This window comes from Dama dama, chromosome 27 (genome assembly GCF_033118175.1).
Source record: "Dama dama isolate Ldn47 chromosome 27, ASM3311817v1, whole genome shotgun sequence".
Lineage (NCBI taxonomy): Eukaryota > Metazoa > Chordata > Mammalia > Artiodactyla > Cervidae > Dama > Dama dama.
Window position 1 is genome coordinate 34,362,792 of NC_083707.1, and position 25,416 is coordinate 34,388,207.

General features: G+C 36.3%; 1 protein-coding gene across 4 annotated transcripts in view; it reads right to left on the reverse strand.

Moving 5' to 3' along the window:
- Window positions 1-25,416, reverse strand: part of RBBP8 (RB binding protein 8, endonuclease) — a 59,798-nt gene that overhangs the window by 18,723 nt on the left and 15,659 nt on the right. For all 4 annotated transcript variants that reach the window (XM_061131305.1, XM_061131307.1, XM_061131304.1 and 1 more), the window contains exons 4-10: window positions 25,306-25,401; window positions 17,857-17,969; window positions 13,620-13,686; window positions 5,587-5,762; window positions 3,438-3,545; window positions 1,960-2,045; window positions 289-401 (exon numbers count right to left, since the gene is read on the reverse strand). In XM_061131305.1, coding sequence (XP_060987288.1) covers window positions 289-401; window positions 1,960-2,045; window positions 3,438-3,545; window positions 5,587-5,762; window positions 13,620-13,686; window positions 17,857-17,969; window positions 25,306-25,401 — 759 coding nt within the window. The remainder of the gene's footprint in view (window positions 1-288; window positions 402-1,959; window positions 2,046-3,437; window positions 3,546-5,586; window positions 5,763-13,619; window positions 13,687-17,856; window positions 17,970-25,305; window positions 25,402-25,416) is intronic.

Below are 25,416 nucleotides of genomic sequence, written 5' to 3' on the forward strand. Positions count from 1 at the left end.
AAATACAAATCCAGGAGGGATGACTGGATCCTAAAAAGAGATGAGGCTGGGACCTCTGAAGCACTGCTTGATAGAAGTACAGAAAGAACCTAATAGTAACATCCTGATCTCTACATTAACGCAAAACGCCCTCAACAGGTCATAAACTGGGGGAAATATTTTTTTTAATAAAAATTAATACAACGAGAATAACAAGCTGAGGGAGAGAAATAGTTTAAATCTGTGGAACTCATTGCAATGGAATTTCATTGACAGTTTATAAGTTTTTACCAAAGTGCCCCAAATTACCTTAAATTATCTTCACTATTTCTTCTACATTCCTCAAAACCTTGTTTTTTGTGATCCCCTCCCAGACAGCGGTAGAGTTCATCACCAACAGGGCTCCGAGGGCCTTGAGATTCCTTCAATAATAAAATATAAGGTACATAAATACAATGGAGGATTATTCTTAAAAAGGAATGAAATACTGATACATGTTGTGATGCGGATGAACTCGAAAACAGGCTAAGTGAAAGATGCCAGACCCAAAAGCCACATATAATTCCATTTAAATAAGTTATCCAGAATACGTAAATTCTTAAGGACAGAAAGCAGACTGATAGTTGCTAATTCTCAAAAACCAGATTAGTTAGATGATAGGAAGGGAACAGAGATGATTATTTATACTTATAGGAGATGAATTTAAAAGGATCTTTAAAGAGCAAGTGCTTCCCAAACTTTTGCATACACACAGATCAACTGAGGGTCCTATGAAAACAGAAGTTCTTGTTCAGTAGGTCTGGGCTGGGTTTAAGATTTTCTATCTCTCACAAACTTCCAGGAATGAAGATGCTGTTGGCCTGTGGATCACACTTTGAGCAGCAAATCTTCAGAGATCAGTTCCCTCAATGGATTTGGTGTCTAAACTACTGACATGCCAGGTTTATTGGTAGGAGGGGATTTTAAAAAGTTAAAACATGTTTAGAGTTCAAAGGGTAAAAACTAACCACCATCACTTGAAGTTAGTTCTAAAAGTAGAAAGAACCTCACCCCACCCCCTGCAAAAAAAAAAATTCAAATGTAATCAAAAGTCAATTCAATTTTGGAAATTCAACAGCAAGAAAACTTTATAAGAGCCTATATAATTTACTGACTAAAGCAAAGGGATATGTTTTAAAGCTGTAACAAAATGAAGCTTCCTTAAGATTGATGAATTCAAGGCTTCCATTTTTTAGAGACTGGTTAAGAAAAAGAGTAAATGTTTCTGACGTAAGGAAGCACTAAATAATGAAAAGAAAATCATGGGGTCAATTTCTCAGTCAATCCCTAAGGATGTGGTCTAACTGGATTGGCATTTGTAAGGACAAAGATGAATTAAAGCATCTGTAGTAGACCCAAGAATTTAGTCTGTTTTCCAAATCAAAGCCCAGTTTAAAGGATGTCAAAAAGATCCAATAAACTCTGAACTCAATCTAAAGGTTTAAATCTTCTCTTTAAGTTGGAACAGGGTAGGGAGGAGAGGGGATAGGGAAGAGGTTTGGCTAAATCCTCTAAGCCATGTAAGTTTTTTTTCATTATTTAACTTTTTATTGGAGTATAGCCGATTAACAATGCTGTGATAGTTTCAGGTGGACAGCAAAGGGACTCAGCCATATATATACACATGTATCCACTCTCCCCAGACTCCCCTCCCATCCAGGCTGCCACATAACACTGAGCAGAGTTCCCTATTAAGCCATCTAAATTCTGACTCAACCGGTAACCTATATCCAAAGAATTCTCAAGACTTGATAGAGTTTTCTGTAACTGCCTGGAGTGAATAATATAAATGAGCCTTTTCTAGTGACATCAATTTTGTTCTAGGCCTTTATCTAATAATCATTGGATAAAAATTTTTTTTCTCTTGCTTAATTCTCTAAAAACTGACCTCAAAGGACACTAATTAATTCATATTTATTACCAAACTAAACAATTACTTACAGATTCTTCTTGAACACAAAGTCCAAGTGTTTCAGCAACTACTGTAGCTAAACTATCAGGAGGATAACTGCTTTTTCCATGTGGTTCTAAGTTTAACGAAAAAAAAAAACACAAACAATTATACAACTGTAGAAACTAGCCATATGAAAACGTACAAAAAAGCAAAGAAAAAGCTCAAAGGACCACTTTACAAAATGGCACTGAACAATTTTAAAAATTCTGTTTTATAAAGCCCAAAATACCTACTATAAATTGCAATACGTTGCAGGCTTATTGCCACTGAAAAAATTATCATTAAAAATATTTAATTAAACGGATTTCTTGTGCTATATTAAAATTCCATGAGGAAGTAATTGGAGGGGAAAAAAAGTCTAAAACGGCCAGACCGGAGTGACAATACAATACAGTTGAAAATCACTCCTTTCCACGATGGAGAGCCTTGTGCCTAAGTACTGGAACTGCTTCTCCTCCCATCATCATTCACTTCCTTGGCAATCTCACCCAGTCTCATGGCTTCAGATCTCCCCTACATGCTAACAACCACCTCTATCCCAGACTCGTCTATATTCACATTCACCTACCCATCAAAATCTTCACCTGAATGGCTACTCAGTATCCGAAACAATATATTTTCAAAAACAAACTCCTGATTTCTAACCACCCCTACCCTCAGCTCCATCCTGCAAACCTCCAGCTACCAGTCTCTTTCCTCTTAGAGTTGCCCAAAACAATCTCCCGTTCACTCACTCTGCCCTGCCCACAAAGGGCTCCTTAATGTTCTTCAAACAAATCAAAGAGCACCCTCACCTCAGGGCCTCTGTGGTCACTGATGTCTCCACCTGGGATGCCCTTTGCCCTGAAATCCACATGACTCACCTGCTTCCCTCAGTCTCTGCTCAAATGTTACTTTTTTTTTAAGGTGAGACTTTCTAAAATCTCTTCTTACCCTGCTTTATTTTTCTTCAGAGATCCTGCTTCCTCTAACATATATTTACTTTCTTTCTCCCTCAACGAGACTGTAAGCTCTATGGCGTTAATCATTTTATTTTGTTTAGTGCCCAGTATACAGTAGGCACTCAAATATTTGTTGAATGAATGAGTAAACCACGGTAAAGCCTTATTTACTTAAAATTACTAGCAATTTGTATTAAAATGGATAAGCCTCCTCAGTCCATTGAATTTTCCAGGCAAGAATACTGGAGTGGGTAGCCATTCCCTTCTCCAGGAGATCTTCCTGACCCAGGGATTGAACCTGGGTCTCCTGAACTGCCGGCAGATTCTTTACCATCTAAGCCATCAGGGAAGTCCATAGATATCAATACTAACTAATAACAGAATACATTACTGTTCAATATGAAAAAGACTATTTAAACAAGTAATACAAATAAAATTACATGGAAAATATTTTAAAATATTGTCTAAATTCACATGGTTGGCCACTCTTGCCCACCAGTTTATAATCTTAGTATCTTGCTTACTAGCCACTGGAGCTTGACTCTGATCACAAGTGTCAGCCACTAGAATTTCACTTTCCTTATTAGGCTTATGTTGTGGATGAGCTGAAGACTTTGGTACTTTTCTCAATTCTAAGGGAAAAAAAAAGGAGAGATTACAAATAAACATACAATCATGATAAAATTAATATGCCAATACAAATCTATCTTTAAATCCACTGGAAGTCTATTTTAGTGTTATAACTTCAACAGTCTAATAAAGAGGTTATTCCTTTAGTTTCATTAAAGTTGGAAGTTAAGACAGTGGGGGAGAAGAGGACTGGAACAGATAACCTTCTTCAGACCTAAGCCTACTAGAGTTGTAATATTTTAAGGTGACCTTTCCTTGTGTAATGCTGGAAATCAGTGGGTTCATCTGCAATGAATACTGCATCATATTGCTTTTCAGTCTTTATTTCAGAGTTTTCATTTTCTGGAAGGAAATCTGAAACATGCTTTATCAGAAATCATCCCACTACCTAAGGATTTAATTCAAAGAAAACCAAAAGAAGGACAAAGTAAAGAGGAATAGATTTTTACTAATTATAACTAGAAATTATCATTAAAAAGCATAAATGACAACCTACTCCAATATCCTTGCCTGTAGAATTCCATGGACAGAGGAGCCTGGTGGGCTACAGTCCATGGAACCACAAAGAGTCGGACACGACTGAGTGGTTAACACACACACACACCATTTTAAAATCAACAAGCATGGGTGTTAGAAAAGGAGTAACTAGTCATTAAATGAGTTTTAAAATAATTTGCATGGCTCAAAAGTGATATTTTAAAACCAAAATTTCATAGTCCAAGTAAAAATGATCAGAACAAGATTAAAACTGACATGGTTTTAAACAGTTACAAGTTATTCTCATAAAACAAAGAGATAAACCAAGAGCATTTGTACAAGATGACTTTCCTGAAAAAGAAAATTGCTGTTTTGTTTTTCTGGATATTCTTTCAGATAGATTTATACATGATCTAAACTATGCTGATGCTTATCTGTGGTTATTCATGTCCTATATGATATTAGACTAAAAGGCCCACAAGTGTTCATTCTAGATCCAAGATGTTACATTTTACTTTAGTTCTTAATTATGTATAAGATTTTTAACAATTCTTTTGTTTTCCACTAGATGGTGATGCAAGCTCATATAAAATGGGGAAAAACTGTGTCAATTTTCTAATATCAAAAATTAAGACTACTATTTTTTTTTAAAAGGCAGAACTACTGTCAATAATTTACCTGCATTATAAAAATATCTCTAGGACTAGATATACTCCTTCCCCTCAAATGCTTTCCTTGTTACAAACAGTTTAGGTTAAAGATGGAAGTTCTAAATACTGATTTACTTTTAGATCAATATTAAAAGGAATTAGCACTGTGACACACCATAGGATAAATTTCAGGACTATATGAAAATGTAGTTTCAAAGTATGTACCAGAAATGGTAAACTGGCCTGGAATTAATAAATATGCCACTGATAAGCCACAAACTAGAAACATCATAAAACCATTTCCTGATTTACCACCAAGTGCTACACATTAGAAAAATTAAAAATAGCTAGTTAAACCTTTGATGGGAGTAGCTATGGATAATACTTCCAAAGTACAAAAATTTAGAGGCAGGAAGATCTATACTTGAATTTTGACTCATCCACTTGACAGGCTATTTAACTGCTCTTAGGAACAAATCTTTCCTCATCTATAAAACAAAGGTGCTAGAAGCTACCCCACAAACCTGTCGTGAGAATTAAAATACAGTAATAATGTATTCAAATCACTCAGCATAATAACCAGCATACAGGAGGTGGGACTCAATGTTAGCCTACCTTCCTCTTTCATTGTATCCCACTCAGATATACACATAGGGATATTTTTTAAATAAAAAGGAAAAAACTATTCCCTACATTTGTAAAATGTTGAGTGCTTACATATTCAGATGAGCAAATCATGTCTATACATAACACAGGCAGAAGACACCTTCCCAGTCACTTCACTGATGGCAGTTAAGGTTATAGTTGTAACGTACGTTACCGTGAACAGTGACTATCTTCCTAACAATAGATGAATACTCGGTTTTTTTGTTTTTTTTACACAACTAGGTAACTAAGCTACAACTCTAATCCTCACCATGTGCACAGCCAGACTGCTCCAGTTTAGCATGTGTTTGCTCTACATATCGGACGCGGAGGTTCTCCTTTCTTCGTAGCCGATTAGTGCCAGAAAATGAAAAGGTTGTTATTGGTGAATCTGGAATAACATCTTCCTCGGATTCAAGATCAGTTGCTTTATGTGGCTGATCATTCCTAGAGGAAAATAAGGAAAATTAAATTAGTTCAGTAAATATTTATTAAAACATCTACCATAAGGTATGAGCTATAGCAGAACACTCTCAGGAAGATCCCCTGAAGGAGGAAATGGCACCCCACTCCAGTATCCTTGCCTGGAGAATCCCATGGACAGAGGAGCCTGGTGGGCTGCAGTCCATGGGACTGCAAAAAAGGAGGACATGAAGACTGAGTGAATAAACAACAGCCAAACACAGGTATGAAGTTGGAAGAGAAATAACTCCTTGCATCTAACATTCCTAAATAAAAGGATCAGAGAAATATTCAAATGACTAGAATACCAGATGGAAAATATTATTGTGAGAGGTAAAGTAGAAAGTGTAGCTGGTGGTACTTGAGGCGAAAATTAAAAGAATTTTAAATGACAGAGAAAATCCACTGAGGATCCTTCAAGTTTGCGAAAGGCAGGGAGTAGTACCATGTACTTGTGTTAGAGACGGACATGCTGGAACTACATGAAGGAGAGCCTCAAGTAAGTATACACATCATTTAGAAAGCAAGAAGAAAGGAATTAAGGTTTTAGAGATGGCAGTAATGTGACAACCTAGCCAGCAGGACTGTGCAAGATTGGCTGGGACAGAAAGAAAGGAAGCAGTGGCTGTAATAGTCCAGGCAGGAGCATCTGCAGGTTTGAGCTGGAATTCTGAAGATAGGTATGGAAAGGAAGGGACCAGTGTTAAACACTGTGACAATAGAATCAATAAGTTTTCATTTCAGTTCAGTTCAGTCGCTCAGTCGTGTCTGACTCTTTGCGACCCCATGAACCGCAGCGCGCCAGGCCTCCCTGTCCATCACCAACTCCCGGAGCCTACCCAAACTCACGTCCATTGAGTCGGTGATGCCATCCAACCATCTTATCCTCTGTAGTCCCCTTCTTTGCCTGCCCTCAATCTTTCCCAGCATCAGGGTCTTTTCAAATGAGTCAGTTCTTCACATCAGGTGGCCAAAGTATTAGAGTTTCAGCTTCAACATCAGTCCTTCCAATGAACACCTAGAACTGATTTCCTTTAGGATGGACTGGTTGGTTCTCCTTGCAGTCCAAGGGAATCTCAAGAGTCTTCTCCAACACCACAGTTCAAAAGCATCAATTCTTCAGTGCTCAGTGTTCTTTATAGTCAACTCTCACATCCATACATGACTACTGGAAAAACCATAGCCTTGACTAGACAGATCTTCATTGGTAAAGTAATGTCTCTGTTTTTTATTATGCTGTCTAGGTTGTCTAGGTCATAACTTTCCTTCTAAGGAGTAAGCGTCCTTTCATTTCATGGCTGCAGTCACCATCTGCAGTGATTTTGGAGCCCAAAAAAATAAAGTCAGCAACTGTTTCCCCATCTATTTGCCATGAAGTGATGGGACCGGATGCCATGATCTTAGTTTTCTGAATGCTGAGCTGTAAATCAACTTTTTCACTCTCTTCTTCCACTTTCATCAAGAGGCTCTTTAGTTCTTCATTTTCAGCCGTAAGTGTGGTGTCATCTGCACATCTGAGGTTATTGATATTTCTCCCAGCAGTCTTGATTCCAGCTTGTGTTTTCATCTAGCTCAGCGTTTTTCATGATGTACTATGCGTGTAAGTTAAATAAGCACGGTGACAATATACAGCCTTGACATACTCCTTTTCCTATTTGGAATCAGTCTGTTGTTCCATGTCCACTTCTAACTTGCTTCCTGACCTGCATACATCAATAAGACTGGCAAATGACAAATTCAGTGTCTGAAATAATACGAGGCTGTATACTGTCACTCTGCTTATTTAACGAATATGCAGAGTATATTATGAGAAATGTTGGACTGGATGAAGCACAAGCTGGAATCAAGATTGCCGGGAGAAATATCAATAACCTCAGATATGCAGATGACACCACACTTATGGCAGAAAGTAAAGGAGAACTAAAGAGCCTCTTGATGAAAGTGAAAGGAGAGAGTGAAAAGTTTGGCTTAAAATTCAACATTCAAAAAACCAAGATCATGGAATCTGGTCCCATCACTTTATGGAAAATAGATAGGGAAACAATGGAAACAGAGAGAGACTTTATTTTTTTTTGGACTCCAAAATCACTGCAGATGGTGACTGCAGCCATGAAATTAAAAGACGTTTGCTCTTTGGAAGGAAAGTTATGACCAATCTATACAACATATTAAAAAGCAGAGACATTACTTTGCCAGCAAAGGTCCATCTAGTCAAAGCTATGGTTTTCCTAGTAGTCATGTATGGATGTGAGAGTTGGACTATAAAGAAAGCTGAGCGCTGAAGAACTGATGCTTTTGAACTGTAGTGTTGGAGAAGACTCTTGAGAGTCCCTTGGACTGCAAGGAGATCCAACCAGTCCATCCTAAAGGAAATCAGTCCTGAACATTCATTAGAAGGACTGATGTTGAAGCTGAAACTCCAATACTCTGGCCACCTAATGTGAAGAACTGACTCACTGGAAAAGACCCTGATGCTGGGAAAGATTGAAGGCAGGAGGAGAACAGGATGACAGAGGATGAGATGGTGGGATGACATTACCGACTCAATGGACATAAATTTGAGTAAGCTCCATAGTTGGTGATGGACAGGGAGGCCTGGTGTGCTGCATTCCATGGGGTCACAAAGAGTCAGACACGACTGAGTGACTGAACTGAAGTAATACGAACACTGATACCACCAATGTTAGTTGCAGGTTTGCAATGGCAGGCACTCTTCAAAGTGCTACATGTATCAGTTTAAGCATAAGATATTACTCTCACTTTACAAAGGGAAAAATTAAGATATAAAGATTAAGTGACTTACTAAAATAAAAGTAGCAGTAAGTAACAGAAACAGGTTCTAAACCCTGGCAGCCAGACTCCCAAAGACAATACTGTTATCCTGGGTATAGACCATGGGACTAATGACTGACTACAAGTAGGACTCAAACAGTCCCATTAAAACAAGTCATACTATGCCACTCTTCTGATTAAAACCTGCCACATCTTCCCACTTAACTGAAAACACAAGCCAAAGTCCTTAGAATGATTGGTTTATCTCTCTCCCCTTATTACCTATCTGACCCCTTTCAAATTATATTCTACTCCTGCCACCCTCAATCCCCCAAGGCTCCTCAGACACACCAGGCACTCTCCTGCTTTATGTTCTTTGCTCCAGCTGTCCCAGCTGCTTGGAATGCTCACCCCCAGATATCACAAGGCTAATTACCTCATCTTTTCCAAGTGTTTAATGGAGTTTTACCTGCTCATCATTGCCTGCCTTAAACATGCTATTTAAAACTGCAACCCCCTTTCCACACCCTAGTACTCCTGTTCCTTATTCTTATTCTGATGTAACTTTATCCGCAGCAGTCATTGTTTTCTAACCTAGTACATAATTGGTTTGTCTACTGCTCATTGGCCAGAACTGTGAGCTCCAAAAGGCTAAGGCTCTTTTTGGCTCACTGATACAGCACGAGTATCTGCAACAGTGGGTACCTGGTACATGCTCAGTAAGTATTTGTTGAATGAATGAATATGGAAGATTCCCAATTCCACTAGAAAAATAAATTCGTACTGATCTAGGCATACATTCTTGCCCAATTCAAGACTGAAGATACACAAAGACTGGGTTATGACTGAATTGTGGGTATTGAGTAAAATAATTCATTTTAACTCAACTGACTTTCCCATGCCAAACCATTTTGGACCTTATGTGCCAACAATTTTTATCAGTCTGTCAGGCATTTAAGTTTTACATGACAAAACCAGTCTTTTCTAATATAGTCCTATCAATTTGTACGACTACATATTTCCAAAGAATGAGATTTTTATAAACTATGACCAACATAGTTTTTTTAATTGAGATTAATTTTTCCTAACAGATTTATATCTAAATTTTCTAGATAATATCAGTATTATTGTGGTCTATAATCCTATGCTACATTCCAAGGAAAATCTTTACAACTAATATCTACTTACAATTACCATTTTATTCTGGAAAAAACAAAGTAAGCTAAAGTCATATGAGAAACTCTTACAAATTAATGGAGTGTGAAATCTATCTGACCTTGCTTTAACTAATCACGTCATAGGCTACCTGCCTATTAGTCATAAAAATTCAACCTGAAACATGAATGAGTCACGAGAAGAAACTGATTTCCTGGCAGTCAACCTAGAAGTAGCTGGGATCACAAAAGGGAACCCCCCCCCCAAAAACCAGCTCTAACTAGAGGTGTCTAAACTAAGTAAACAAGTGCTGGCTTTGTCCTCCTTTGTCCTTTGTCATAAAAGAAAAAAGGAAAAATACAACTTTCCATGTCTTAACTAAATTAAAGCATTACGTCTCATTCTGATTTTCTGAGAAAAGTTAAAAGTTTATGCCACACCTTTTGGTTAATTAGGGATTGAACACAGGTCTCTTGCACTATAGAAGAATTCTTTACCATCGGAGCCACACTTAACTAGTCATGTTGGGTAAGTTAGTTAACCTTTCTGAGTCTCAGTTACCTCATCTATTAAATTAGATACAGTACTGTACTTTCCTACTTCATTTTTCTGGAAAAGTTGAAAGAAATGATATATGTAAAAATGTAATGCAATGCCCAGAAAATAGTATTTAATCAATATTGCACTTATTTTACAATGAAGACTCCTTTGACGTAAGGTTTCTGCAACAACTCCTACAAAGTCATGACTCTAAAGTCCTGTATTTTTATACCACCACAAAAAGTCTACAAGTAGAGGATAGGAGAAGACTTTGACTTGAAGGTTCTAGTTAGCAGTAAACCCAGTAAGGTCAAAATATACCTATCTTGACCACATTAATATTAGGGCTTCCCAGGTGGGTCCGTGGTGAAGAATCCGCCTTTCAATGCAGGAAATGTAGGAGATGCGGGTTTGACCTCCACATCAGGAAGATCCCCTGGAGGAGGAAATAGCAACCCACTCTAGTATTCTTGTCTGGAGAATCCCATGGGCAGAAAAGCCTGGTAGGCTACAGTCCATGGGATCACAAAGAGTTGGACATGACTGAACAACTGAGCATGCAAGCACATACAATATAAGTAAAGAAACAGAAAAATGGAGTGGGCAGTACTACTCTACTGGTCAGACTATACCTAGAAGATTGACTTAATTAAAATATTGACAAACTGAAACATTAAAGAGAAATAATTGGAAGAGTCTTCAAGTAATGTCTCATGAGGAATAGTTAATGAACAGAAAATATTTACTCTGCATATTTACCTACTTATGATGAAGACACAGGAAGGTCCCATACCGATCTTTAATGCACACAAAGGGCCATCAAGTAGAAGGAGGGGTAAACTTGTTCCAGATGGTCCCAGAAGTTAAAATCAGAATCAACAAGTATCACTCCGTACAGTGATCTCTACCCAGACTTAGAACTTTCTAACAGTATCATCTCACTAAAATTAAATACACTTGGGAGACAGCAAACCTATATAAAAGGTATTTAAATAATGGCGATTTAAGTTATACAAGGAATTCAGTTTAAAAGAGAACAGTGAGGGAACTTCCCTGGCCCAGTGATTAGAATTCTGCACTTTCAATGCCAAGGGTAAGGGTTAAAAAAAACAAACAAAAAAAGAAGACTCCTTTGACTTTCACTCACCCAGGACATTCATTTCCCAAAACAAAGTGAGTCATGTCCTCAAAACTTACTTAATTATTTTCTTTCTGTGACTGGTACAGTTGAATATATATTTTTAACTTCATAACAGCAAAACTTTTTGTGAATAATTTACTATACTGTCATTGAACAACTGTCCTACCTTAAAAGGTATCTGTAACATCTAACTCAGATTAGGTGAATCAGAATTACAGCATTTAGCAAGAAAAAATATAAATAAAATAATACTTTCTTTCTAACGATCAGAGAAACTTCAGACAAGATAATACTTGCTTTTTTTCTGATTGAAAGCAAAAGGGAATATGTTTGAGGAGAATAAGCTGGCTTATGTGAATAACTGTCTTAAATTTCAGGAGAGAATTGAAAGACACAGCAGATTATCCCCTACACTGTCCTGAGGGAGGCATGTACTAAATAAAAAATACATGCCCTAAACTGATTGATATGATTGGGGTGACCTTTACTTCACAGAACATAAATTAATGTAGGTCAACCACCACTCATCTGAAATCTTTGAACCAGATGCAATTCAGAACTCAAGTTCTTTTTAAAAGTGAAGGGTAATACAGAGAATATACAGTTTGTTACAAAACACCTTCAGTGGAGCCTGAGGTACCCCCTGCAGTCAAGCACACAGATCTTATCACAGGAAAGCACAGGAATGCTCACAGAAGTGGGACAGATAAGGAAGACAGTAATAAAAACCGGGCTTCCCCGGTGGCTCCGCGGTAAAGAATGTGCCCGCCAATGCAGGAGATGTGGGTTTGATCCCTGTCAGGAAGATCCCCTGGAGAAGGAAATGGCAACCCACTCCAGTATTCTTCCCTGGTAAATCCCAAGGATAGAGAAGCCTGGCGGGCTACACTTCATGGGTCACAAAGAGTCAGATGCGTCTTAGGAACTGAACAACAATAATAAAAAGTATCTTGTCAGTTGAGGTGAGGGTATGTTGTAACGTTTCAAAAAAAACATTTGAGGCTTTGGAATCATATAGAAATGATTGTGAACTTGTGTTCTAGCCTCACTTCAATATTCAGCACAAGTAAAATCAGTAAGTGCTGACATCTTCATACACACTTGTTTAATAACCTCAGTCTGGCCCCAAATCCTTCTTTCCTCATTTGTTATCCCCCCTCAAAATTCTCCTTGGCTACCAATATTCAGTGGACTGCTAACATGGCAGGAATATCAAAATCTTTTTGGACACCCACTACTGAAAAAAAGCACTGATATGATAAAGATGCTAATTCCACTTGGGACATGTGTTTATACATAAGATAATAACTAAGGCAAAATCATGTTATGTCTACATAGTTTAGCAAAATTTTCAAAGATGTCCACTTAAATGCAACAGCCTTTAAAAACCCTGGAAACCATTAACATTATCCTGAATTGTAACTCTTAAAAGATATTACATAAACTTGACATAAATGGGAACTAAGAACTGGCCATATCTCTTGCTCTGTATCAGACTAGATCCAGAAAAACAGATTCTTTTTTTGAAACACTGTCAAATAATGGAGAGGACAGAGTCTTCTAAGTCAGAAGATGGGGTTCTGAGTGATGTCTCGTTATCTACTAGTTGTGAGACCACGGCAAGTTATTTGACTTCTGTAAGATGTGGATTCCTTGTCCATAAAGTAGAGACAATAAAACTACCTTGAAGAATCACAGTGAGGATTAGAAATAATAAACACAGAACACCAAGAAGAGTAACTGGTATACAGGATAAAAGTTATTATTTTTATTAACAAAAAGTGGGGGAGAGGGGGAGAGGAAAAAGAAGTTCTCCAGGCCTGAGAAATGTGTAAGAGGACATAATCATTCATATTACTTTTATTAAGTTTCTAGAACAGAGCTGGAAAGGTGGTAACAAAACTCAAGTATTTGTTTAAAATAGAAGTATTTCAAATTATTTGAATAATTTATTTATAATAGTTATAAAAATGAAAATGCTTTAAAATGTTTTGATACTTTATACATTCAAATACTAAGCTAAGAGATGCATACAAAGTCTTCATATATACTTCCAAAACAAAAATACAGTGATTTTCCTTGTATTTTCAACTGCAGAATACTTTATAATTTTTAAAAAAGAAATCTTTGATTCTTAATATACCTTTACAGTTTGCATAGCTAAGTAAAATGAAGAAAGAGAAGGTAGGGGAAAATACTCAATTTTTTTGCCACAATTAAGAAAAAATACTTACTCAATTTTCTGCTGCAGCTGTTCAGAAAGCTTTTTATTTTCTTCCTGCAGAGTGTTCTTTTCATTCACTTAAATATAATGTGAAAAGAAGGCATAAATTATAGCTATATTAGGATGCATGTCAGGCTCTTTCAATAATTTCAACAGTCATGGAGAAATTAGGATTTCAGATTCTAAGTCATATGTTAGTCAGGGTTAATGCTACTATTCAAAACTAATTTGTTACTAGGTAGTGATTACTACACCTCACACTGTGCCAGTTTCACATAAATGATTAACTGATAATTTTATGTAATGCTTGTGGGCAAAAAAGAAAGAGGACCTCATGTACTGGGCAGTATAGTTTAATTATTCATGTGAGGACAAGAAAGCATTCCATCTGGTACTCAGTCCTACTAATTTCAAATACCATTTTACTGAGTCATTTATCTCAAAATAAATCTAATCATAAAATATAACAGTGAATATCAGTGTAATTTTTTATAACAGAAGCACACTTAAGTAAATTTTCTTTCTTAGTCATACTCTATGTTTCATGAATAATTATGGTATCAGTAACTTAATATACCACTGAAGTAGCATCTCCTTGTTTGACTCGACCTTGGCTAAATTTTCCTATCCATCCTTATTTATAAAGCAAAAACTCAGTTTGGGGCTATAATTTCTATGGCTGCCAGAACAAAATTTTTATTAATCCTTGATATTATGTCACTGCTTAAGCATGTGTTTTACTAGGAGGAATATATCAAAGAGATCAAGTCAGAATAAGTACAATTAACCTTTCATAAAGAAAGTTAATCACACTCCAAAAATCTGTTAATAATTTAGTGGTTTACAATCTCAACATATTTTCTTACATTGAGTAAATAAAAATTTGTTGACTATATACAATATGTGAGGGCTACTAAACTGCCTCCTTTGGAGGATCGGGAAAAAAACTCCAAAAAAACCTTAAGATATGACAGTGACCTAAAGGAAAGTACAGTCTAATAAGACACAAGATATTATATAAACTATTTTTTTTTAACTGCTGAAAGTAATAAAGGTGTTAAGAGAAGCACAGATAAAATACTAAATGAAATTCCAAGGAAAAAAAGGTTTACTTTGGGCTATTGAGAAAATCAGAAAAGGATCCGAGAGGACAACTGAGCCAGACACATAAAGAGACATCCAGGAGACTCCCACACCACTGCCACAATCAACAGCAAAAACAAAATGTGAGTGAAACCCAAGCAGAGTAAGCAAGTAGTTGTTGGTATCAGCACTGGTGGAGGGACTGAACTTGAAATTTCCAGTTCAAGCCTGAACTCCTGAGTGATCCTAATTCAATGACCACTACAGTCAGTAGAAAATGACTCATATAGATTTCCAAGTATTTCAGGTCACAGCATTATCTTACATAATAATGAAATGTTTAAAGATTTAAAAGACGGAAGACCTCGAAGTAACATGATAGAAGTGATTACCAAAAGAGAGTAGGCATACAAGACTGAGGTAATCAGTATCAATAAAATAACATAACTGACACACTACATACATAAAAATTCCACGTGTCTGTTATGCTCAAAACAGAGAAAGCCCACTCACCTCAAAAGCAAAGTGAAACGTAACATATGCAACACATAATACCTCATTTGTCACCATTGTAGGTAACTATTATATAAGATCTTATTCTGAAAACGGGCAATTAAAGGGAAAATATTAAGATGCATCGTGCCTTTCTAGTAGGAACTGCATCCTACGGTAACTAATAGCCCTAACTGATGAGGGAGAATTCTTGTTTATAGAAGAATGCCAGCATATGAATGTAAGAAGAATAACAGAAATGGAAAATTATCATTTTGTAATCTGTAATTAAATAATTGATTCAGGCCAGAATCAACAATAGATACTAAAATTACTAAAGAAAGATTGAGGGAGAATTGTATTTTTGCAAGATTTCAAAATATCACACATCCATCCTTCCAACTCAGACTACTTGGTACCAGGGGAAGATTCAACTGTATAATGGAGAAATCTGACAATCAACCCCAAAGAGTGGAAGAACCTGACAATACCTACATCCTGATAGGATGCAATATAAAGTAGACAATTTTACCCATGAAGGACTGCTGTCAAAAAGGTTTAATTTGGACCTATCAAGCTTTCAGATCCAGTTTCTATTTTATAGGAAATAAAGAAACAAGGTAAAGAAAATGATGAGGATTATTCAGAGGGTGGCATAATTTTAGGAAAACAGTCCTACTTCTTCAAGAAGTCAGTGTCATAAATGTAATAGTTTTCTACTCACTGATAACCTTATACTCCTAAATAAATGCATGCATACAAGTATTCATACACACCACAAAATCTATGGGTCTAAACCTGCCTCTTGAGAAACCTGTATACAGGTCAGGAACCAACAGTTACAACTGGACATGGAACAACAGACTGGTTCCAAACAGGAAAAGGAGTACGTCAAGGCTGTATATCGTCACCCTGCTTATTTAACTTCTATGCAGAGTACATCATGAGAAACGCTGGGCTGGAAGAAGCACAAGCTGATATCAAGATTGCCGGGAGAAATATCAATAACCTCAGATATGCAGATGACACCACCCTTATGGCAGAAAGTGAAGAAGAACTAAAGAGGCTCTTGATGAAAGTGAAAGAGAAGAGTGAAAAGTTGGCTTAAAGTTCAACATTCAGAAAACTAAGATCATGGCATCCGGTCCCATTACTTCATGGCAAATAGATTGGGAAACAGTAGAAACAGTGGCTGACTTAATTTTTTTGGGCTCCAAAATCACTGCAGATGGTGACTGCAGCCATGAAATTAAAAGATGCTTACTCCTTGGAAGGAAAGTTATGACCAACCTAGCTAGCATATTAAAAAGCAGAGACATTACTTTGCCAACAAAGGTCCATCTGGTCAAAGCTATGGTTTTTCCAGTGGTCATGTGTGGATATGAGAGTTGGACTGTAAAGAAAGCTAAGCACCGAAGAATTGATGCTTTTGAACTATGGTGTTGGAGAAGACTCTTGAGGGTCCCTTGGACTGCAAGGAGATCCAACCAGTCCATCTCTAAAGGAGATCAGTCCTGGGTGTTCACTGGAAGGACTGATGCTGAAGCTGAAACTCCAATACTTTGGCCACCTGATGCAGAGAGCTGACTCATTGGAAAAGACCCTGATGCTGGGGAAGATTGAGAGCGGGTGAAGGGGATAACAGAGGATGAGATGGTTGGATGGCATCACCAACTCAATGGACATGAGTTTGGGTAAACTCCAGGAGTTGGTGATGGACAGGGAGGCCTGGCGTGTTGCGGTTCCTGGGGTCACAAAGAGTCGGACACGACTGAGCGACTGAACTGAACTGAAATATATCAACATGTAACAATTTCTTACAGTCTAAAACAACATATGTCAGAACAAGAAGAATATTTTGGAGATGATCCTTTTAAAATTTAAACAAGAAGAGAGGGGAGGGGGTAAAGTGAAGGACAGAGGTAAACAAAAGATAGACAAACTTGGACCTGGAAAGATATTTATTATGTTCTTAATAGTAGTTACCTCTGGGAGCAAAACAAAATTATGTTTTTTCTATCTCATTTTATAATAATGAGAATATACTCATATATTCTGCTTGAGTAACCAGAGGACAGCAATATAATTAATAGAAAAAAATAAAGTCAATATATGGAATTAGTTTGGAAAGGAAGATAAATGTAAGAAAATCCTACATGAAATGGGTAAGTAGACTAATCTGAAAATGATATACTTGTAACAGTGTGTAAAAAAATAGTGAAAATCAGGAAAAGCATACATCTTTGTACTACATTGTCTGCTTTGTGTCTATATTTACTAAATATAAATAATCAAATTACATGAAATGAAACCAAAGAAGCAAATATGTATATATCCAAAGAAAATGTGCTTCTTGTCTTACAGCTGGTAAGACTTTAAGGCCAACACGGACAGTATTTGTATAACCTTTCTACACCCTCAAAAATTCCATGGACAGAGGAGTCTGGTGAGCTACAGTTCATGGGATCACAAAACAACAATCTATACCCTATTTCTTACTAAAATAAGCATGAGATTACATCTACAAAAAGGGAAAAAAATGACATCTGACCTTGTGTCTAAACAAAGAAAACATGTAAACAACCCATCTGGTTGTAACCAATTTAATAATAGGTGTTTAACAGTAGCATACTATGTTTTAAATACTTAGTAAGTGAAGAAAGGAAACTCACTAAGCTCTGTGATAAGTTTAAGATTCTGCTGCCGAATATTTTCAAACTCTTGTTGCTTCTTCCGCATATGTTCTTCAGTTACTGCACAGCGATCACACAATCCTGCTCTTAATCTATGAAACAAAAGCAAAGTATTTTTAGAGTACAACTAAAATGTTCTCATCAAAAAATAAATATAAAAAATATGTGAGGTGATGGATATATTAATTTACCAGATGGTAGGGATCCTTTTTACAATCTATACATTTATCAAATCACTATGATAAACATTTAAAAAAATTTATTTATCAATTATGCCTCAATTATCTGAAATAAAAAATATTTGTCAACTACTATAAGATATTGCTCCAGGTATTAATTTCAGGATTTTTATACTTTAGGAAGAATTAAAGAATTGAATTGGAAAATACAGAGAAAATTAATTAGTTATAATGCCTTTCACATATTCCCATATAGGCTGAAATCATGCTATATCATTTTCTACACGCTGCAATTCTGAGTGCAATTCTATAAAAATCTGCTAATTTTAAACTCTATTCAAGGGGAACTTATTTATTGAAGAAACTGACCTTATTTTAATTTATTAGACCCAAAAATTGAACCCAGTCCAGTACCAATGGATTGGATGCAAACTTGCATCTGCTTTGCCCAGCATAGCATATCACACATAATGAGTGTTCAACAACTTTTTTAGTTGAATGAATACTAAAGGTCAAAGAATACAAAGTTTAAAAAAAAGTTATCTTCTTTCAGTTTTAAAAAAAAGACTCCAGTGTTAGATTACAAAATAGATTTTATTATCTTGAGGGCTGAAGGGAAGAGGGAATATATACATGAAAGGGGTGGGTGATGAAAAGAAAGGTATTTCCCAAAATGCTACTAATAGTTATCTCATAGGTACCAATAAAATAGAAGATTTTCTTCTTAGTATTTTGCTTATTTTTCAAAATTTCTCTAATTTCATTGTTTATATAACCAGGAAAAAATATGGTTGAAAAAAAAAGACACATATCCCACTTTAGGAATTTAGCAAATATAAATTCTATATAATAATTTTAACTCAATAACTTAGTAAGATACTAAGTATACAGAAATGTCTATGGGAGTAATAGCATGGTAGGACATGCCATGAATTCATGAAAACTGTACAACTGAAACAAAAAGAACCGAGAGATTTTTATGTAAAACTCCTATCAACAAGTGTTGATATGGGTATAAAAAAATAAAGATTAGAGATCATAGGTTGCATTAATACGACTAAAATGTCTAGAACAAAGGATAAAGAACTCGGCGTCATGGTTTAATTGGAGTACATTCTAGAGACAGGAATTAGGACAATCAAGATCTAAGAAAAGATGACAAAGTGAACATCTGCATCTACTATGGCTCCCTCCCCAAATCCCACAAAGCTACAGTAAAGATTTTATATATATATATATATATACACACACAGATACATATATATTTTTAAAGACACAAGACTATGAAGATGGAAAATGGGAAGGAAAGCAAACAAATTGAAAGCAATTTCAATTGCTGGTAGATGAATAGAAACTAACTTGAGAATGCTGAATCCTAAGTCAGTACTAGGAAAAGTCTAGAACTGTGGTTCAAAATGGTAGCCACAAGCCACATGAATCTATTTCAACTTAAATAAATTATACTAATAAGAGAGAAGATAAAAACAGAGGATTAGGTGCTCTAGTTGTGATCCTATACTTAACAGCTGCTGCTACTGTTGTTCTTGCTATTTGCCTTTAAAATTCCAAAGGAAATAAAGATAAAGTTCTCTCTAAACTATTCCAAACCAAGACATTGTTAAACTGTTATAAGAAGAAACTTGGCTGGTGCACTGGGAAGACCCAGAGGAATGGGATGTAGAGGGAGGCGGGAGGGGGGATTGGGATGGGGAACACATGTAAATCCATGGCTGATTCATGTCAATGTATGGCAAAAACCACTACAATATTGTAAAGTAATTAGCCTCCAACTAATAAAAATAAATGGAAGAAAAAAAGAAGAAACTTAATTTTAACTATTTTAAAAAAATACTTCACATTTCATATTTCTCTTTCAAACATCTATTCAAATTAATAGCTTGGGCTTCATGCAATAACATTCAAATAGTTCTGATTGTAGGTAAATAATTTATTCACTTTAAACTATTAAACTCTAGAACTATTAAATCTAGAGGCCAAAAAGAGCATTGACATTGAAAAGTCACTGAAAAACATTGAAGGAGCTAAGTGGCATTAATCAATTCTAACGAAGTATTTTTTAAACATTACCCTACCATTTTCCGTATTGTTTCCAAGAATTCAACTCTGATATGTTAAAATGTCATAAGATATTATGGAACACAACCTCTTGAAACCCTTAGTTTCCAAGCTTAAAAATGTCACTGGTATAGGCAGTCATAAAATGAAGCAATATTCCCTAGCTTGTTTATTACTTCTAGTTTTCTCCAGTTTACTGCCGCTTTTAATATTAAAGTATCTGTAGAGTCAACTCCTGATTGTTCACTGATCCTTTATTACTTCTAGTTTTCTCCAGTTTACTGCCGCTTTTAATATTAAAGTATCTGTAGAGTCAACTCCTGATTGTTCACTGATCCTAGCTTAAATTTAAATGGATGTGAGAAAATAGGATAGTTCCTATTTCCATCAGTAGGATTCCACTTCTTTCCTCTTGCCTACCTTTAACTGCTGCTTCAGAGAAAGAAAAACAGCCTCAATTTCATAGGAGAATGCAATTTCAGTAGCTATAAGCAGGTTAAAAGGGAAAGGAGTTTAACAGCCAAAAAGCATTAGGCATTCTGAGTTATATTCCACCTTGTTCATAGAGATGAAGAAATAGAAGCTTTCATTTTGCAGTAAAACTTACCAGATAAACAAGTATGTTCAATTGTTTGAGATACCCTAAAAAGACTTCCTCAGATTTATTCATTTTCATTGAAAAGGGTTTCACTAAACACCTATAATGAGTACCATCAGTGCTAAAATACAACAGTGACCAAGATAATGTCACTTCTTTTAAAGGGTTTACAGTCTACTAGAAAAAGACAGACAATCAGTTCAGTTCAGTTCAGTCGCTCAGTCGTGTCCGACTCTTTGCGACCTCATGAATCGCAGCACGCCAGGCCTCCCTGTCCATCACCAACTCCCAGAGTCTACCCAAACTCATGCCCATTGAATTGGTGATGCCATCCAGCCATCTCATCCTCTGTCGTCCCCTTCTCCTCCTGCCCCCAATCCCTCCCAGCATCAGGGTCTTTTCCAATGAGTCAACTCTTCGCATGAGGTGGCCAAAGTATTGGAGTTTCAGCTTCAGCATCAGTCCTTCCAGTGAACACCCAGGACTGATCTCCTTTAGGATGGACTGGTTGGATCTCCTTGCAGTCCAAGAGACTCTCAAGAGTCTTCTCCAACACCATAGTTCAAAAGCATCAATTCTTCGGCACTCAGCTTTCTTCACAGTCCAACTCTCACATCCATACATGACCACTGGAAAAACCATAGCTTTGACCAGACGGACCTTTGTTGGCAAAGTAATGTCTCTGCTTTTTAATATGCTATCTAGGTTGGTTATAACTTTCCTTCCAAGGAGTAAGTGTCTTTTAATTTCATGGCTGCAGTCACCATCTGCAGTGATTTTGGAGCCCAAAAAAATTAAGTCAGCCACTGTTTCTACTGTTTCCCCATCTATTTCCCATGAGGTGATGGGACCAGATGCCATGATCTTAGTTTTCTGAATGTTAAGCTTTAAGCCAATTTTTTCACTCTCCTCTTTCACTTTCATCAAGAGGCTTTTTAGTTCCTCTTCACTCTCTGCCCATAAGGGTGGTGTCATCTGCATATCTGAGGTTATTGATATTTCCCCCAGCAATCTTGACTCCAGCTTGTGCTTCTTCCAGCCCAGCGTTTCTCATGATGTACTCTGCATATAAGTTAAATAAGCAGGGTGACGATATACAGCCTTGACGTACTCCTTTTCCTATTTGGAACCAGTCTGTTGGTCCATGTCCAGTTCTAACTGTTGCTTCCTGACCTATAAGAAGTATTTAAAATAAAGCATGACCAGGTGGCACAGCAGTAAAGAATCCACTTGTCAATGCAAGAGACATAAGAGATGTGGGTTCGATTCCTAGATCAGGATGATCCCCTGGCGCAGGAAATGGCAACATACTTCAGTATTTCTGCCTAGAAAACCACAGGAGCCTGGTGGGCTACAGTTCATGGTGTCGTGAATTGGACATGACTGAGCAGACACATGTCCACGGCATAGGATTGGACACACGCATAGGATTCACATTAAAGTGGAAATACAGGACACTATGAAAGCACACAGCAGAACTAAACCTAGTCTAGGAAGTCAGGGAAGGTCTCCTGAAGAATAAATTCAAATTCAAATCTATGAGTAAGAAGATTCTGCAAGACAAAAGAAGACATTTGGTTCAGTATTTGAAACTTAGAGAACCACAAATCCTCTGATTACGAGTACCGATTTTCCCTTTTAACAACAGTTGAAACATGTGTTTCCTATGACTGCCAAAAGAGCTTTTAAAGATATTAAAGTCTATCAGACAACTATGGTTTAACTGCTTAGTTCAGATTTTTTAAAAAATGTCTTCTATCTACTTCTTTAGCACAGTGACTGTTCCTTAGATTAGGGGAAATACTTTGCTTCCTTGAAGGAAAGTCTATAAATGTAATATAATAACAGTACTAGTAAAACACAAACAAGCAAGCCACATTAAATTAGAACATTTTACTATCTAATTTATCTTTATTGCATTAATTCCTTTCATCTAAACCTCTCTTGATGTTTTCATAATATTAGGCTAAGAAGTAAGAATCACTTCATCTTATGAAGAGTAAACAGCAAGTTGCAAAATTACCACTAAGAAATTTTAATGAAATACATGTTGTTTTTTAAAGGTCTCAGAAAAACTTGCTCTAGACTATCATTCATTCTTACATATGACATAAAATTAAAGTAAAATTTTAACTAAGTAGAACTTTACTAAATGGTACCTACTTTGACATTTAAAGGTAGCATTTAATTAGTAGCAATTTAAAAGCAAAGTAACCAAAAACAAACCAACCTTCCAATAAAACAAGACTATGATAATAGGCAATGTTGAAGACTTAATATTTCAGAGTATTTGTTTTAGTAACTTGATATCAAACATAAATACTCTGAGATAATCAGTTAAGTTGTAATTTACTTATACAACATTTATAAAATTAAGACAATACATAGCAAACAGTAGAAATCGGGAAGCTTGGGGATCAAATTTAAACTAATTATTCATTAGCTATGTGATCTTGGGAAAGTTTAACTCTTTGTCAGCATTGTTTCCTCATTTGTAAAACTGATTTATCATCTACCTCACAGGGTTAAAGTGAAGATCAAGTTCTGGATACCTGGGTATAAAGTGAGCCCTCAAACCTATCAGATCCTGCATTAAAAAAATAATGGTCAGATCTAGATCATTCTCAGTTTCATTAAATGAAGCTTTATAAAATGAGGGACAAACATTAAAGTAATCCCAGAAGGAAATTTTAGTGTTGAAGAACGGAGAGAAAAAGCATGTGAATAAAGGAATGAGCTACCCTCCTTGTCCCACACCCAGATTAACACCATGTAGTGAATTATAGGCTCACCTGCCTAATAATGTAATGGTGAACTGAATGAAAGATAACAAGAACATTTAGGAATAAGAAACAGTGGAGAAGTGTAATACCCACATGAAATCAGTTACCACAACCAATAAACAGAAAAGAATCATTTTTAAAAACTGCAGAATAAAAATGGTAATTTTAACAATTAAATGTATTCACCAAATAAAGGAGAGTAATTTAGAAAATGCTTCTACAGGAAGGGTAGGGGCACTCATCCACTGTCATTTCTTCTCAGAACAAGACAGGAGAACAACTCACTTAAGAAAAGAAGCATAAGATGCAAAGAACAACAGAACAGCGAAAACTTTAAATCACAAAGTAAAGAAATGTTCTGAATATGTTAAAAAGGAATATCTTCAAAAGCTAAAATGGAAGACGACTATAGCTTGGGGATGAAATGGAGAGCCAATGGTATTAAGCCAATTAATGCAAAACATAATGAAAACTTTATTTTGTGATTTTTTTCCTCAGTGTACTCATCTTGAGTCCTAAGCAATTTGTGAATGATCAACTAAACAGAAAGAGTGCTGGAAATAAATACAATCAGTCTTTTAGTGTGGCAACCACAAAAACATATCTCCTATTGTGGGAAGTAAAATCACTGGTTCCAACTGTTGTGCTCTGAAATCCTTCACCTGTTCAGACAGGTGACCACACCAAGCATCTCAGTCAGAAGCCAGCCAATGAAGGAGCAGAGCAGAACCCCCCACTGGCCTTGTCGAACCTTTCCTAAAATACAATGCAGCTTAAGAACTTCCTTTTTCCCTTTTTCTCAAAAGGGTTAGATGTATGGATATTTGATAGGTCCATGGTATACCTAGAGGGATGGCATTATTCCTAGCCCCTAAAGCAACACCTAGAACACGGTACAAGGCTCAACTATTTATTATTAAATTTAATTAAGGCTATAGTGTGAAATTGGAATTTAAATTCATATCTCTGATTAAAGCATATGGAGTTTTATATATTCCAGAACAGGCTGCTTATTCCAGTAAGTGTACATCCATGGAGATAGCAGTCGTGGATGACAGAGTACTCAACTTCAGTTTGCATGCACACAGAATATTAGATTATTCCACCAGTAAAGGCACATCGGCAAAATCAAACTACCAGCCCTCTTGTAACATATACAGAAATGATAATAAAGGAAAAATATTAACTATAAATAAAGCAAGAAGAGACATTGTTTAAGTAGTTCAAGGTCCTAAATAGCACTTACAGTTCAGACAAGGGAAAACAACAAAATCTCAAAGTCTTTTCTAATGTAGTGTTAACTTCATAGAAGTGGGAGAAAAGAAAGTCGGTAGGTGGAGGTGAATAGCATTATCTTGGGAATTCTCAGTAAAAAGAATCCCTAGAATGCCTGAAAGTGGAGAAATACACAAGGAAAAAAAAGAGAATGGCAGGACAGGAGTTAGATAGGAACAGAACTGTGAAGCAGTTGCCACCTATTCAGAAGTAAAAATGGAATTAAAGCATCAAAAGCATTAGAACACTGCTATCCTTGAGCTTGTCTGATATCAAACACCAGATAAAGAAACATCATTTAAAAGATAAACTGATGTAATTGCTATAACTAATGAAAAAACAAACCTGTAAGGGAACATCCTTAATTTCATAAGCTATTTATCGAAAGTTGACCTAAAGTTGGAAAAAAGATCACTTTAATTAAGCCTCAGAACTGATAACAAATGAACACCAATGTATATTCTCTGTTAAGAGGGAAACCACCTCTTACTCAAGAGGACCCAAGAACCACACTCACCGATCTTCTAACACTTTAATGGTTTCATGAAGGACTTTCTGTTGCTCTCTCAGCTGTTGATTTTTGGTGAAGAATTCTTCTAGTCTTTGTGCATCTCTGAAAGTCAAGCAG